General features: G+C 39.9%; 1 protein-coding gene across 4 annotated transcripts in view; it reads left to right on the forward strand.

Moving 5' to 3' along the window:
* ptprga (protein tyrosine phosphatase receptor type Ga) overlaps positions 1–18,101 on the forward strand; it is a 429,346-nt gene that overhangs the window by 346,269 nt on the left and 64,976 nt on the right. For all 4 annotated transcript variants that reach the window (XM_037102522.1, XM_037102523.1, XM_037102525.1 and 1 more), the window contains 2 exons: positions 3,509–3,701; positions 17,384–17,568. In XM_037102522.1, the coding sequence (XP_036958417.1) occupies positions 3,509–3,701; positions 17,384–17,568 (378 nt within the window). The remainder of the gene's footprint in view (positions 1–3,508; positions 3,702–17,383; positions 17,569–18,101) is intronic.

Raw genomic sequence — 18,101 nt, forward strand, 5'->3', positions numbered from 1 at the left:
AAAATTATTACAAAATACAGTAGGATACTGTTGTAAATCCACTGTAAATACAGAGCAATTCATTACAATATAGTCTGATCAGGGTAAATGATCTTCTTCTTTCTTTTCTGGCTCGTTCATGATGAAAAGGCAAACTCATCTCCTGCCAGTCGGAGGAAATCACCTGTTTTTAGCGAGTTTACCTGCCTTTGGAAAACCATAAAAAGAAATAACAGCGATGAGCCCACAGAGAATGACCATTCAAATCAGCAGTTCACCTCAGCAACAGAGAGTTTCAGCAGAATGTTTTGTTCATGAACTGATGATCAGTAAATGTGTTATCACAAAGTAAAACGTTATGACCACCTTCTCTTCGTATGTGGTCTACCTGCTGCCCTATTGACTGAAGTCAGGAACAGTGCTGTTTTTGGCAGCCATTTTAGATTTAGTCTTAGTTTTAGTCTTTTGGACTAAAATGCTTTTTATCTCTATCTGTGATAGTTTTAGTCCAGTTCTAGTCTATGAAAACTCAAGGTTTTAGTCTAGTTTTAGTCAGTTTTGGTTAAAAAAAACAGAAGAAGTATAGTCTTTCTCACTCCACCTTTAATGTGACTGCTCTTTGGTCCAAAAAAACAGAAGCCTAAAGAGACCTGAAAATCCTTATTGACATATTTGCCCACATTTGGGCTCCATCTCCACAATATTCCGTAATTTTTTTAGCTGCATTGGTACAACAACAACCTGCACCCAGGAACCAAACCCGAACCTTGGTCAGTTAACGTACCAACATCCCCCACCCCCTTCAGTTGAAGAAGTAAAATAATCCCCGCCTGTTTTCCTGTTTGCAGAGCATGACAGAGGCTTGATGGGAAATGTAATCTGCTGAAGTAGGACAGAAGAAGTAAAATGGGCAAAACCAAAAGATAAATCAGCAGTTCACAACAAAGCTATTCTTAGAATGCAACGTAAAAGTAACACAAAGGAGTCGGCTAAAGAGCTGTGTATGGATCTGTGTTTATTCTCTCATCATGCAGTGTTACCTCCCTCCTCAGTCTTTGTCCGGCCTAAACCCTGAGGGTTTATTACAGCTCAGTGAACAGTAGAGTCAGACTAGGGTTTTTTTTCTTATTAATCCTTTGCTTCAATGCTCAGATTTGACTTTCATCATCTCAGAAAAGTCACCCCTAAAGCTGGTCACCAAAGCTGGCAGGCTGTTGTTTTATGGCCGTTTTACATTTGTTTTGCAGCCGTTGGGGGTTTGGGATTTGGGTTTGCCGGAATCATATTCTGCTCATGACAAAACACTGGCTGACTTCCTCATCTGCTATTGTTTTTCCCTCACAAAGGGTGAGGCCTCAGGATAGAGATGATTGTCACTTTATCCATGAATCATACTTTGTTCCAGAGCAATATTTCCAAACACCTACTGTCCACATTACTGTAACACTTGGTGTATTGGATATTCATGGCGTTCAGATGATTCTAAGCAGTGTTTGAATTATAATGAGAAGCTTTCACTACCCTAAACCTCTGCAGCTGCTGAGGGTTATCAAGATGCACCTTTTTCAGTTCTCTGCTTTGGTCTGTGGTTAGTTCTTTTTTGGGATGTTGTTGGTTAACAGGTGGTGAAGGTTATTCCACAAGAATAGTTAAAGTAGGTTGGGGTGCATAAGTAAATCATTAGTAAAGGACAATCTCGTTACATTTTAGAATTTTGCTGTTGTTTAGTTGCTGTTTTTATATTGCAGATCACCTGATTTGTTTTGTATCCACAGAGTCACAGGGAGAATTAGCTATTTTCAGGCATCTCCTCACTCAGAGAGATGCCCCCCCTGCACACAAGCTGTTTGGCTGTGTGCATTCCTTCCAAACACATTGTACAGAGTATCCATCTGCCAGCACAGACAGAAAGATGACACTTCCATCACACAGTGTAAATCCATGTCTGGTCGCACGTCTTGCCACCCAGCACGTATTTGACAAATGGCAACATGCAGGAAGAGGCCAACTTCAACATCGCCCAAAGAAGTACAAAATGTTCACAGCATGATAGCAAGGCAACTAAATTCATATTGAAATAAACTTTGGGAACAGTTTCACTGTGTCACATGTTAAGTTTCACCAATCACAGCAGCCAGTATAAATTTCCTCTTCATTTCTTCTTTAGTGTTGTCAACAATGACACAGGCTGTGACATCAATACCTGTTCACTCTTTGATTTGCTTCTTGGAGCGAGGTCAGTCTGTCCAGTGGTTTCCCAAACACAATTCAGTGCTGAGCCAAATAAAACCAGGTCTTACAGGAGTGTTCTTTCCCAGTAAACCAAAGGTGAGCTGTTGCTGAGAATAAGCTGCTTTTAAAATTACTTGAAGTAACCTTGTGCCACTGCTGGCTCCCATAATTACACCAGTATACTATAGATATTTCTTATTCATCATTCATCACATGTCTGGCATGAGTTTGCCAACTAGATTTACCACATCTAGACTGCTGATTGGTTCATGATTTTTTGGCTTCCTTTGCAACGGCTTTCCAAATAGTTCATGCAAATAATATGGCAACATTACTTGTAACTCACTAGTTCAATGTATTCAAAGCATCAAAGCACTGACTGACTATCTCCATGAGTTGGCCAACTCAAATTTTAGTTCTGTTATGAGCACATCTATGATTGCTTCATGCAACTTCACAGCACTTCAGAGAAGAGATGCAGGGCCCAAGACCCATACTTACTGAGAGTTATGTTTTTGTAGTATTCCCCCAACTGGTTGGGAATGAGAGATGGGTAGATGAGTGGGGGGGTTGGCAGTTGACAGACGGCAACATCTCCTCTAGCAAGATACTTCTTAGATTGAAACCTTCAGATTTGGATCAGGAAGTTGAATTATTATCTTTCCTGTGAGCTAATTATTTGGTTTAAAGCCTGAAATTTGTTAGAATGTTCTGAGTTATCTAATTAGAACAGTACTTTACTGTCTGTCATAACCAATTATGACTTTTGTTTGTTGATTGTTACATATGAACATGTGTGATATCATTATTGCTTTCATTGAACTCCATGCAGTGTCATGTACTGTATGCCTGTTTTGTTTTATATAGCTTGGACTCATTTTAATGATGTCTTTACGATTTGAAAAAGTGTCCCAGTCTTAATTTTCACGTATACATTTTCTATTGAATATGTCGTATGTTGGGGTTATTATTCATGTTTTTCCAATATTCTGCTTTGAATTCTATGTTTTATGTGAAGTCTTTGTTTTGCTGCAGGAGTGACCCAGTTTCCTCGTGGGGATCATTAAAATTTCATCCTTTATCATTTTGTATTTCAGTTGGATGTCTGCATTGCATTTTCACATTGTGTATTTTCGGAGTGAGCTCAAGTTGCTCTAACAGTTTTTTTTTTGATGATGTTAAAATCACCATCTCAAAATCACCACAGGATGTGAAGTCTGCCCAGCACTAACTCTTTTTGTCTGTACTCTTCTTTCTCCATTCCTGTGTCTCTGCCATGCTTACCCTCCACCACCAGTTGGAGGCTTTCTACTCGATCTTCACCACAGAGCAGCAGGACCATGTTAAGTCGGTGGAATATCTGCGCAGCAACTTTAGGCCCATCCAGAGCTTGGACAACCGCCATGTCTTCAAATCAGCAGTCAGAGATGCCTGGCTGCCTGACCTGACTGACAGCAGCAGCGGGCCATATGGCACAGAGGCTTCTAAAGGTTGGAGCACATTTTTTCGTATCACCTCAAACACCACACATCGATGCCAAAAGCCACCACAGATGAGGAAACATTCAAACCAAAATTGTTGAAAATGATAAATACTGCTGCTTCTCATAAATATATCATATGTTCTTTATAATAATGACCATAATCATAATGAGACTCAGCAGAACTTCAATTAGGAAGACTTTCTTAATGCTCATTCATTCACAGTTCTCTATTGGGGTTGTTTCCTGTGCTTACTCATGGCTTCACCCTTTAAAACACAATAAATGTCACAATGAGACCTAATCACCAAAGACTCTTAGGTCACATTTGATGTGCAAAGTCATTCATTCAGAAAGTCTTACCTGAATGAACTGATACTTTGTAAGTGTTGAACTGAAGGAAATAGAAGCAAAACTGAGAAATCCCACTTATTGTACTCCTACTCCAAATACCATAGGCTAGAACATTCCAATTACATTTGTGACTGAAAAACCATTAAGACAATCAGCCATTAAGACAATTTCTAATCCCCAGTTTCCGCCGGGCCCGCCTCAGGCTTGTTATGGCTATGATTGGCTGGAGCTAAGTGTGGTCATTCTAGACTATGGTCTTGTTTCCAGCAGCTGCACCACGGCACATTTCAGCAGTGTCCCAGACAAGGCTATCCGCTTTGGAGAGTACCCAGCGAGTCAATTTATGATGGAAGAGGCAACAAATTGAGCCAGACTGGAAGTTAGACAGTGGACAGCATAGTGCATCTGTCGGTTTTCAAAATAAAATACCCAGTGCCAACTCTGCCTTCACAGCACTGCAAAGTTGGAAACATTATCAATAAACACACTTAAACTAGACTACCTGATAATTTAGTTACATAGCCTACTACACAGTAGAAGCACAAAAACCAAGGAGAAATGATGAATACACACAATCTGATCAAATAAACATCAGACAGGCATGATGCTCCGCCTCTGAAACACTGCAGTGGGATCTGAAGCTTAGGATGGAACAAAACAGTGGCACACCCGTCAGGTAACAGAGATGGGCCCAGTGGAATCAAGGGGTTAGTGTTCAGAGCCATCTCTGATCTACAGTATAGCATTCTTAAAGCTTCCCCTCTTTTCCCCCTAAACTACTTTGATATTCTCACATCTTTCCTGGATGGGGAGATTTCTTTATGTTAATAAACGAGGGATATTCATTGTTGCTCATATAGCCATAGGAGACAGATTGTCTTTTCTTTGTGTGTGTGTGTGTGTGTGTGTGTGTGTGTGTGTGTGGTCTGTTCTAGCTCTCTGTCATTTCACCAGTGAGCTGGGTAACTCCCCTAGCATAAGGCAGTGGGAGGCACACCAGCCACCCTCACACACGTGCCTCAACACCACGCAAAGAGCACCACACAATGTGCAGTGTGTGTGTGCCTGTGTTTCTCTGTTTATAGTAAGTTTTCATGTGTGGCTTAGCATCTGTGCTGTGTCAACGGTCCTAGCAGGATTCGTCCCCTCCCTTCCTTCATACACACTTCCATATGGTTGATTATGGGAGAGCTGCATCGCCTAGATGCACACACAAATACACAAACCTACTCACACTCTGTATACTGTATGTGAGTGTTATCCTGGCACAGTGTGCTGCACACTCGTGCACTATGTCCTTGAGCGCTGCAGTGGGACATGTGTGCTGTAAGCAGATCTATAAGGCTGGCAAAGGAAATGCAGAAGAGGGGGGAGGAGGAGGAGGAGGGAAAGGATGGCTTGGAAAAAAGACAAAGAGGATTAGAGCTGAAAAACAACAGACAGATAAAGAGACATACAGACCACATGCCTCCTACACACCCTCTGCAACATGCTACCATAGCTACAGCTGAGTGGGCCAACGATGGAAGTCTGTGCATAAATGTGAGTGTTTACCAGGAATATATACCATTCTCCACTTCCACACCTGACTACATACAGAACATACAAACAACACACCCAGGTGGTATTTTAGCAAGTTGTTCATAACTTACCTGTACAGCAGCAGTTAAATTACACCAGCCCCCCACCGCCGCAACACTAATTTATTCTTGGCTTGGCCTGAAAGCCCTTCCGCTGCTGATGATTGATTCATTGATGCCTCAATAATTTTTGGGTCTCTGGTCAGATTTAGTGAGGCTGATTGACAGATGCATGTAGTCACGCTGAAAACATTATTGATTTGAACAAGTCAGGAAAGTCACTTGCATCCATGTCAAAGCAGTTACAGGTCCCAAGATCAACTGCACCAACAACTGTTTGTAGACATAAAGTGCATGGCACACTTAGAAAACACTATCACCTGTTGCTGAGAGAACACTGGTCAGGATGGTCAAGAGTCGACGACAAACTACCAAAGAGTTAGTCTGCAATGAATTAGAAGCTGCTGGAAGACAGGTGTCAGTGTCCGCAGTCAGGTGCGTTTGACATCAACATGAGCTGAGGGGCTGCTGTACAAGAAAGAAGTCCTTGATCCAGACGGGGCACCTTACAGCTCAACTGAAGTTTGCTGCTGATCACATGGACAAAGAAAAAAACCTTCTGGAAGAAAACTCTGTGGCCACATGAAACAAAAACTAACTTGCTTTGTCACAATGAGCAGCAATATGTCAGGGGAAGAGAAGGTGAGGCCTTCAACCCAAGAACACAGATATCCGATATTAAAAACTGCTATGTGAGGCGAAGGGATATTTAACCAAATATTAGAATTACTGTACGTGTATCTTTGATCCAGCAGATTTGGTCACATTTTCAGAAGATGTATCTTAAATAAATTACTGAACCAAACTGCATGAATGTTTCTATGACAAAGTAGTTTACATGTTCTGCTCATTCTATCATAGAAACATGAGCTGTAGAAATCATTGAAACACAAGACTGCCATGATATAAATGTTCTGTACAAGTGGATGGAAACTTTGACCACAACTGTATACCTACAGAGAGGGGGACATAGCTTTGAAAACACCCATAAAGTCCTTCACGACATTAAGGGAAGAACCTCCTTCTTGCCCTTCTTCTAGCAAATACGGACCAATATTAGTTTAATCTCCATGTGGTTAACCTACATTAACACATTGACTAGAGGCTGGGGATTGACTTAGCTCCATCAAAAACACAAAGAACCAACTCTCTAATATAACCACAATAAGTGTCATTGATAATAACTGCTGTTTTTAAGTGACAGTCATGTGTGAAGAGATCATGGTAGATGGTTTAAAAAAAAATATATGTCATTCCACACCAGTTGATTGAATGAGCATCCATCAGTTGAAACACTGTATTGTAAAACCTGAGTGTGAAATGTAACCACGATTCAAGAAGGAACCAAAATGCAGTCGGAGAAGAGTTCATATAAGGCTCAGTGCCACAACTGCAGAGCATTTACGAGTATTTGGATCAATGCCATCTTCAGATCTAAGGTACGATAAAAGCATGTCCTGATAAGAACACTGCAAACACTGGTAAGGAGACAGTCCTGATGCATATTCGCTCAGATAAGGGCTCATGTAATTTGCCTTATGCAAGAAAAATACCGGAGTCTGCAAAATTCAAAGAGACAAAGAAGAGCAGTGATTGGATGAGCCATGGGGCCCACCGCCCTGTTTTAGTAAATATGAGAGCATTCTGTATTCAAAGTTGGATCATTTTTTCCACTGGCTTTTGTTTGTGTCATCATATTTTACTGCCGGCAATAAAACGTTACTGCACTCAGCTTTGAAGTCTCCCATTGATTTTTCTTGGTGACTTTTGAAATATCGCTAAACAGTATCTCGTTAGTTAGTACAGCTCTCTGATTTACATCTTTAAAACAAAGCAGTGATGAGGCAGAAAAAACAAAACAAAAAAAAACCAAAACACACACGTAGGTTATAGAGTTTTCAGGCTAGTTGTTCCTTGTACTTGATTCATCAGGCTCTTTTCTTTAAAAAAAAAAAATAAATAAATAAATAAATAAACAGAGCAATACTGTCAGTATTGGAACCCTTCATGACTTAAACATGTTGTATGCAAGCATACAAATAACTAGGCCTACGCATTTTTTCTTTTTTTTTTTAAAACCAACTAGGCAGAAGTCAAGGTGTGACCATTAGTGGGTGTTTGTAGCAGGACCCAAAAGCAGACAACTACACCGGAAAAGGTTTAAAGGAATTTACTAAACAAACTCAAGTGGGGTGCAAGAGGTAGTGGTCTCTTGCTCTTCCAGGAGGGGCAGACACATGTAGGCTCAGGCTGGTGGTCAGCTGGCGTGATCGTGAGACTCCATGCGATGTCGGCTGTGGTTCGAGAGGAGACGCTGGTGGAATGAGGCACGGATGGTCAAAGGTGGAGTCGAGTCGAGGCTTGTGGCAGGCTTGTGGAGCTAGGGCTCAGAGAAAAACCAACACAGAGGAAGCCAAGGAGAACCAAGGTTAGAATGAAGAAAGAGCAATAATACAGGCAGGCAAAGCGTCACTGAGAGTGATACATGTAAGTCAACCATCTACCATGTTGCGGAGACGAGAACAATCTGGCAGTGAATGGAGCGCAGACCAAAGTATTTAAGCCTGTGATTAGATGAGCTGCAGGTGTGTGAGGCAGGAGCTGACGATCAAATGTGCTGCAGGCGAGAGAGGAGGCAGCTCCAGCCATGAAGGGAAGCCACATCCAGCCTCTGCAGAGCACCTCTGAAATCACAGAAGTACAAAAATCACACAGCCACACCAAAAGGCCCAATCATAACTCAAGGAACATCCCCTAACTTTTGGTTTCTATGATATCCACCAGTGCTTTATTCTGATTCCTAATTCTCAACATTTTACTGTAAATCGCTGTCCTAAAACTGTCAAAAGATCGGAGCCCATCCTGCCCTGTTTTATTACAGTAACGTCTGCACCAGCTTTAAAACAATCAAGGTCTAAGAACCTGAATAATAATATTAGACAATCCTTAGCAAGACCTGATTAACAATATACTATTGCGCAAAGTAAGAGTTAACAATTTGCATTACTACATTTGATCATTTCAGTAGATTGATTTGATTTTGAATGAGGTTTTCTTACTTTTGGAACACAACCTGGAAGTTCCAATTTTCACTTATACTTCACAAAATGTAGGATGTATGTTTTATTAATTTTAGACAAGATTAGGTTTGTTTCCCCCTTTCCATTATTTTTGCAAAGCTAGACTAAACGCTGCCTGGACCCATATCTGTACTGGCCTGAGACTGAACTGATATCAGTCTTTACGTCTGACAAAACATTTTTGTCAGTTTATTCCAATATATGATTATAATTGGTCTGAGTCAACGTCGAAGCGTGAAAGGTGCAACGATAGGGTTCAACTGTGATTTTAAAAAAGAAGCTGAATCATAACAAAGCCAAACTCCTCCGCTGACAAAAGGGATGCTAGGTGATTTTGTTCAGGATGATTTGTTTTTGTTCACAAAGTCTTTGCTTCCTGTTTAACAATATGATCCTCCACTTCTTTCTTCAAAGAAATGAATCACTTTATCATAAGCAAATTGCCCCGTCAACCTCCTGTTCTATCAGAGGAAGTTTTGCAGTTTGACCAGGGGGAAATCAAAATATGAAATATATATATAGATATATATAATCTACCACATTTAATGAACTATTAGATCAATTTTGTCTAAAGAGTGCATTCTTTGCACAATTAGAAATTAGAAATATAAAAGCATAATGACTTGCATGCACAAGTATCTCATTGCATGTCTGTCCGAGGTTGTCTGAAAAGGAATGTTATGAAATAAATTGTAAACTTCTGCTGCAAGTCCCCTATATGAATTTGTCCAGCATTTTAAGTGCGGATGTTGGAGTAAGTTAGTTAGTAATGTCTGCTGTTAAATAAATAAATTATACATCCTCATAAATTATGTAAGTCATGTTGCACATCCTCTAATGGAGCCAGAAATCAGAAGAAGACAATTATTGATCTTAGACAACACGTCAAGTAAGATTGCTGATAATGAAAGCTTAACTTCATAATATGCCTGCACTTACACTTTATGGCACATTACATTCGTACCGTTTATGAGTCATACAATGCATCAGTAAGCATTATGTGTTTTTCCGAGCATGGTCATAAACCCTCATGCATACCTGGCACAGTCTGCAATCTTGACATAGTAATGCACTGTAGTGATGTCAGATTTGCAAATATATATTTTTTGGTGAACAACTCTTAAAAAGGAACGAGTTAACTCAACTCACATGCAGAAGTGAATCATAAATCCATCCTCTGCACTTGCATGCACAGTTGGTTTTAAGTGCCAGATTAAGCGCTCAAACAGGGGGAGGTATTAGATTAAAAAGAAAAGAAAAACTGGTTCATGAGTAGATTCCCTGGTGGCAGATGGACGAGATGAACCAATCTCCTAATCAGTAATGCACTGTGAATATGGTTATAGAGACTTATGGGTCACTCTACGTCTACTCAAAAGACGTATTTCATATTGGCTCATGATTTCCTTCAGTTATGTTTGCAAAGTAAATTAACATCTCCTCTGCTCAAGAGGCTCAAATCAAATTGCATGGTACTCATGATTGGATACTTTATTAAGGGAATATTTCAACCTAATTTGAGGAAAAGGATCCTCACTCTGCCAAAAGGTAAATAAAGTGTAAAGTGTTAGAATAAGTAACTATGGGTTTTTTTTTGACTAGGAGAAGCAGCTTCCTTAAGTGACTTCAGGAAGGCAGCCTCAGCCTCCTGCAAAACTACACTGTGTTGTCTTTACAGGCTTAGTCGGCAAATGTATTTTGCCAAATGCTGAACTGATCCTTTAGTGCTTTACACCTTGAAATATAAATATATTGCCAAAACAGCAAGAAACATACATTTTAGCTGGTATACAACAATATATTTTTTACTTTATTTTAGTAGAGGACAAAAATACACAAAGTACTGTGCTGTTTCTATAGATTGCTGCCACCTTATGTGGCCATGAAAAACATACATTCACAAACACAGTGGTGAGCTTTTGTTTCTTTCATTAAACTCTGGTTTAACATGCTGCTTCTCTATAGTCATACAGTATTTGTCAAACAAATAATTTGCAGTGTGGCTAAACAGCATTGTCAGTAAATGACTTCAAAAATACTGGATTTGGCCTTTAACTTGTCATAAATTCACATTACTGTCAGATATTTGTTTCCATTTTTTTTTATTTAAGTGATACATTATTAATGTGATTCAGGTTTCAAGTGTTTGATCCAAGCTCATTTGCATAGTTTAGAATTGCCATTTACTAAAATAAGTAGTGAAACTACGCTGCAATCTGAATGTACTCATTCTTCAGCTCTATGCACACTTCTTTGTGTCTATTTTGTTTAAAGCCAAGGTCGAGATGTCCAAGAGCTGAATGATGTCTCTGCATAATATTTAAAGGGGCACCAATAACAGCTTTGAAAAAAGATATGAGTATTGTATCAAGTGGCTTGAGCAATACAAGTGCAGTTCTAAGTGCTACTTAATTTACAGTCCTTCATGCCACCGAGTGGTTGCCTGTTATAAAACAATACACAGTGTTGAAAATGAAGAGCACACAAATGAGATGGACTGCAGAGAGTGAAATTACACACATAACAGCATATCATTTTTCACATCCAAGGACATCTTCCTGTCACATGTGACTATTAGTTGGCACCAGAAGTCATGCTGTTATCATGCTGCTCATGAATGTTTAACTGCACACAACTAATAAAAGTGTAAGGCAGGATTTGGCACCAGCTTGTAAATGTTGTTACCACCCAATCCCTCCCAGTGCAATACCCTGCAGAACAGCCCACAATCAAGACCTGGTCATCGATCAACTGTGGTCAGCATGCTACAGGACCAAAGATGTCCTTTCCTCCTACAAATGGCTTCTTAGAGAGTTATGAGAGAGAGTGAAAGAGAGGGAGAGAGAGTTGTCCTCTGTGGGTTTTACCTGTGTCAGACCTCCCCCTACCCATGTTCTCTTCTGTGTGATTGGGTCCAAGCCTCCATCACTCACTGCCATCTGGACCTCTCCTCTGTGTGTGTGTGTGTGTGTGTGTGTGTGTGTGTGTGTGTGTGTGTGTGTGTCTGTGTGTGTTGGCCCTCTTATCTTTGATGAAAGCCTTAAGAGGGTCTCTTCATCACTCTGCCAGACACTTGGGGCTACAGAAAACCTTTCCCTTACACAATGGTAATATGAGTTGTAACAATTTTGTGATAAAGGAATGCATGCAGAGAGACATGCACACATTTTGGGAAATATACTTAATAGATATCTCACTTTGATTAAGATGATCTGTTTCATGTATGTGTGTCATTTTCAGTTCTTTTTGAGGATGACTTTGAAGACTTTTGGCTAACTCTATGTTGCAGCACTGTCTACTAGCAGCATTGACAATCCACTGTCAACCTGTTATTCAGCGGCTAGCTAACTCAGTAGCCTTAAGCACAAAGCAGCTGCGAAGAAGACCAAGTGAGTGAGCAGCAGCAATAGTGACAGACGTCATTCAGCTGCTGACCAAATAGCACAAACACACAGCCACTGAGCCAAGCTAACCCAGTTAGCACAAAGCACTCACCTACAGGAATAATCAGGGTTTCACATTTTACTGGCAGTTTCACCTTCAGTCTCACATTTTCACTCTGCCCAAACAATTCTCATGCCAAAACACCGTGACTACAGCCTGGTAGCTGCACACAGTAACTCTCTTATATAGTTCAACTCATATTGGCTTTAAATGTGTCAAGGTGTAGCTGCTAGCTGGAAGTTAATTGACAGATCATAGTTACAAACCTTTGAAATACTACTAAGTGTCTAACTCTATATGTAATCCCCCCCCCCCCATTAAATTTAGAATCAGATTCATGTGCAAATTAAAACAACATTACCTTCCTGATTAAAGGGTCACAAATACCAATTCTGATTCCCTTCAGGATGAGAAGGGTGAAATGTTTTAATTTGGATACGCAAATTGAGCTTTCTCTCGCTGGTTTCTACAAGATGAATAATAAGTGAATCTGCAAATGAGAGATTGTTTAGAATGCCATAGCAGAAACTCAGGGGGAAAACTGTCAGCCCAGCTCCTTTAAACATGACATAAATATGCATAATATACATAATATAACAATAAGTCCAAGGATGTCTCAATAACAGATTACCTAAAGACCTGTAAAATGACTTAGCTGAAAATATACCCTTTACAAAAGGGGTCTCAAACTGCTGACCCCTGAGCCACATAAGCAGAAGTGCTGCCAGGTGTCTGGCAAGAAATAAAGTAGAAATGTATTTCATTTGTTAGTTCAGTAGAAGGTTTCAGTAAGTTATTTTAGAATAGAGAAATAAAATGCACAAAAAAGAAAGCAATAACTGTAAAAAAAAAAAACAAATTATATGAAAATGTATACAAACTGCAGTTTGCAGTGTTGTATTATTCTATGCATAATCAAAATAAAAGGTTAAATTTCAGAATTTTTTTGGATTTTCTTGTAGTACTTTGAGGGGCCCTCCTACGAGATGAAAATACCTGCAGTGGCCCTGAGTTTGTTTGAGTTTGTGATCCGTGCTTTAAGAGCATGGATGGAACACATGTTAAATATACATACATACTTACATCAAAAATGTCCCTGTTTGCAGGACATTAAATGATTACGGGCTGATCTACTGAAATTAAACAATTAATAATTAATCAAAAGAACCCAGCATGTTGGGTTCTTACAAAAAAAGAGTCATCTTGGGTTCTTATGCTCAGAAGAAATTAATTTACCATCTTACAGCTTTTCTTTCTGGCAGGAATGGTTTTTGGGCCACATGATGGACATGAAACTTGCAATGCCTTGCTTTTACAGCCCAGGTCCATTCACTGGGGCAACATCAAAACATGCAAGGAGGGTTACAAGCAAGCATGGTAGTTCATTTTGATTATACAGTTCAGTGCCACTGTTGCAGTGTGCGGGACACAAGCAGTGTTTTTAAAACTGAAATGTGCACTGTGAAAGCACATGCTTTTAGGACTGCAGTGACAGTGGTGTTTGCAACCTACACAACCACAACCACATAGGGCATGGCTGACTGAGCCCAGGTTGATATAATCTGTTAAATATGTTTTCCCTGCATAGAGGTCATTCACTGCTTGACTTCCAGATGATGTCTGTGTACGTGTGTGTCCTACTTTGTGAACGTGTGTGCTTTTGTGTGCGTGTGACTAATGGCTTTAGTAATGCTAAGCCACATGGGGCGCGACTGCAGGTTATGAATAGAAAAACTTCACTGCAGCTCTTTATGAGCAAGTTAATCAATTTGGTTCCACCAGGCACGTGAGCTCTATTCTCAATCAGCCCATGTTCATCGTCGAATTACCTCACACATTTGCATAATATGATACAGTGTTTGGAATAATCATTATGTGCATTGGTTGATGGTAATACGCTACTCCCTCTTTTCCAGCGGTGAGCAGTACAATGAATTGCTGCCTAACGTCAGTTCCTCTACAGATATACTGACCAATTATGTGGCCATCCTTTCATTCGTCACTTGTGTGATTGTTAGTCTCACTCCAACGTTAATCGGCAATTTGACAGCCTCTGCTCTTGTTGGAGAGCTGTGTGCCAGATTTGCATCAGATTAGCTTTCATTCAGCCAAAATCACTGATGTTACGCGATAAAAGCTGGCACAGAGTGATTTGTTCATTCAAGTTCATCCCAGAGGTGTTGGATGGTCAAGTTCTTCTACAGCCAACTGGGAATTTCTTAATTGACCTCAATGTGTGCATACTGAAAAAGGAAAGCGTCTCTTTCTTTTAGCACAAAGCAGGCCTCAGCAATACATGTAGTGTCTATCATTAGTGATTGCTGAGACTGTGTCCCGCTTGAGATTTGGGAAACTGTTATATAGCATAGGTGTTGTCTTTTCCTGAAGGCAGCATTATAGTGCAATGATGTCATTTTCTGAACTTGCCAGACTGTTCTACTTGTCTTTACTCACCTAGTCATCGATACACATTACTGATGATTATTTATTATAGCTCTGATTGTGCTAATGGCTTGTGACATTTTGCTGAGATTGAGAGGTAGATGTTTGTGATGATGTTTGATGTCTTTGCACCACGCTGCAAGATTGTTGTTTGTTCCCATTTCCTAATATAACAATAGCCAGCTAGCTAGTTAGCAACCAAGACATCAGCAAACTAGTACCAGTTGTTTTGTCTTTATAAAGAAAATGACCAATATACCTTGAAATGACAGAGTTCTCATAACCCTTGATTTGAAGTGTGCCTCTGAAAAACCTCTGAGGACCGATTCAGACAGTTGGACATTCTTTGCTCTCCACTGTACAAAAATGTTAGTTTTTTTTTTTTTTTCCTTTTGTAGCATAAGTCTGCAACTCACATTTTGTTCGACAGCCCTGGTGTTGTAAAATGACTATTACATGAACCTTCGAAGACAGACTCAGGCATTGCAATAAAAAATGGCAAAGATGAAAAGTAGACAAGACTCCAAATCTGTAAGCCCGCAAGTTGCTCTGGTGCTGGCTGTGTCTACTGTAACCTGTTCACATGGCCGCCGAAATGAAAAGCAAGACATTCTGCCAAGCGCAACCGCCACTCAGGCAGGTTGTGATCACAAGAATGTTCCTTCAGTAAGGCATGGCAAGTTTATTTGTACAGTGCAATTCAGACTCCAGGCAACTCAAAGTGCTCTACAAGGGCATACAGATTACATTAAATGGTGTTAAAATACATATAGGAAACAAAGCATTGAAACAAGAAATAAATGAGTTAAAATGGAAAAGGTTTAAAAGAGACAAGACTGAAGAATAAAAGTCACAGTGCAGTGTCAAACAGAAAGGTCTCCAGTCTTGGTTTAAAAGAGGTGAGAGTTGGAGTTACAGTTTGCAGGGAGTTTGTTCCAGATGTGTGGATGTGTGGTAATAACGGAACACTGCCTCTCCATGTTGAAAGCAGACCTGTACCTGATGATCTCAGAGCTCTGGGTGGTTCACAATGTGGCAGCAGATCAAAAATATATTTTGGCCTGACCTGACCATTCAATGCTTTTAAAACCAGCAGCGGGAACTGAAATCTATTCTTTGACTGACAGGAAATCAGTGTAAAGATCTAACAACTGGAGTTATGTGATCTACTTTTTTGGTTCTTATTAGGACTCGAGCAGCAGGAACAGTGTGAACAGCTGCACTGTTACCCTAGTCTAACTAAGTTTACAGGCTAGGTTTCAGTTAAAAACAAAAAACTAAGATAGTTTTTGAAAATATAAAATAATGTTTTCAAATATATTTTCCTACCAAAGACCTGATGATTGATAAATATAAATTTATTGAGGCAAAACCAATTGTGCATTTTTATTTTATTTTATTTATTTTTTTTGCGACAGTTTGTGGCTGACGAGGAAAAGGAACTAAATGTAATAAATAGGCAGATTTATCCTAACACATTGTATAAGCAGTAACTGTTGCATATAACAACCGTCTGTTAGACTGAACTTATCAAGACATCAACATGGATCCTGATGTCTTCATTTGTTTTGCATGAACAGTGTCAACAGCAAATAAAAACTGATGATGATGATTATGATTATTATTACATTGTTATAAATTATCATAAGTAAATGACTAAATACTCAGTATTTGAAATCTAATACTCCATCTATGGTGTGTCCCAGCTGAGCAGAAATTCTCACTGGTCAACCAGAGACATCTAGTGGCTGGTCAGAGCTGGTCCTCTAAGAATGAATTGAGGATTAGTATGCCAGAGTGTGCAGTGTAACGTTTATGTGTTTGTCTTCATATCTCTCAGGGTGGCTGCAGTTTGCCTGAAGACGATATGTGAACATGTGTTATTGGACCCTTTAGACAAACCGTGTGTGTGTGTGTCTCTGTGTGTGTGTGCGTGTGTGTGCGTGTGTGCACGTTCGAAATATTAATATCACATCACAAAAACACCTCACGCTCACACAACACTGTCTCTCTCTTTCTTTCATTCAGTCTCTCTCTGAGTGTATTTGAAAGATAAAGTGAGCCGATGTATTCTGTCATTAAACTTTTTGTGTCTTTCTCCCTTTTAATCCCATTGCTTCATTCATTCCTCATTCATATCTATCCTCCATCCCTATTTGCTTCCTTTATTTCTTCCTTTCTTGTTCATTCTTTCATTGTGACCTTTCTTCCTCTGTCATCCCTACTTTTTTCATCTGGTATTATTTGTTTTTTTTTTTTATTTCTCCCCCCATTATTTCCTTCCTCCACCCTTCCTGTTTATATTTCATCCTACTGTTTTCCTTCCTTCTGCTGCCTCCGATCCCCCCTAATCCTTGATCACTATTCCTCCTTCCACTTTCTTTCCTTGATTGCTTTGATTCCTCCCTCCACCTTACTGCTTCCTTTCCTTTCCTACTTTTTTCTTCTTTCCTACCAATTCTCGCCTCATTTATTTCTTCTGTTCTATTTCATATTTATGTGTATTTGCATCCCTCTTTCTTTTCCTTCCTATCTCTCTCTCCTCCATCCTTTTCCTTTGTCGTTGTTTTCATGTCTATCCTTTCATACTTGCTCTTCTACCCCCTCTGTGCCATTTTTTTTTTTTTTTAATCTGACCTCCATTCTTCCATTTTACATATTTACTGTCCTCTTTCTATTTTGTCTAACGTCTTCCCTTCTTTCCTTTCTGTCCACTCTTTCCTGTATTGCAGTATGCAGCAGCGCTCCCATCAACATGAAGGTGCAGCACGTGAACAGCAGCGCTCTGGTGGTGCGCTGGGCTCTTCCAGAGGTCACCTACCACCCACCCATCCTCCACTTCCTGGTGTCCTACAGCTGGACAGCCCATGATGACAGCTACGAGGAGACGCACCTGACAGACGCCAAACACAAACTGGTGAGAGTGGGAGGGACTGCAGCCTGTAGTGGGAGGGTTGGCCTGATACAGTGGGCTGAACTGATACACCTTGTTTCCGCATGACAAAGCAACTGAAAATTACTTTCTTGAAATTGCTGATTTATATTGCATGTAGGTTTTAAGTGTCTCTGAAATGTGAATATCCTGGACATGAGAGTTTGCTGCTGAATGTTGCTGTGTTGACGAGCTGTGCTGAGGGAAAATCAAACAATAAGCAAACATGAAAGCTAATTATTATTATTATTATTATTGTTATTGTTATTATGCATTTAAAAACAAAGGTGCATGCCTGGCACTATTGTTTACTACCGTATTACAGTAAAAAAATCACCAGTATGGACAAGACTTGCTTAACATCACATTTGGGTGCATATCTAATGAGCTCAGTGCTGTGAATCACACACTTAATCCCCCGTCTCACATACAACATGTATCTGATGTGCTTTCTAAAGTTCTGTTCAGACTTGTCTGACTCTCAGCCTTCAGTAGCCATGTTTGTACTGCCTATTCCA

Source organism: Acanthopagrus latus, chromosome 6 (genome assembly GCF_904848185.1).
Source record: "Acanthopagrus latus isolate v.2019 chromosome 6, fAcaLat1.1, whole genome shotgun sequence".
Classification (NCBI taxonomy): Eukaryota; Metazoa; Chordata; class Actinopteri; order Spariformes; family Sparidae; genus Acanthopagrus; species Acanthopagrus latus.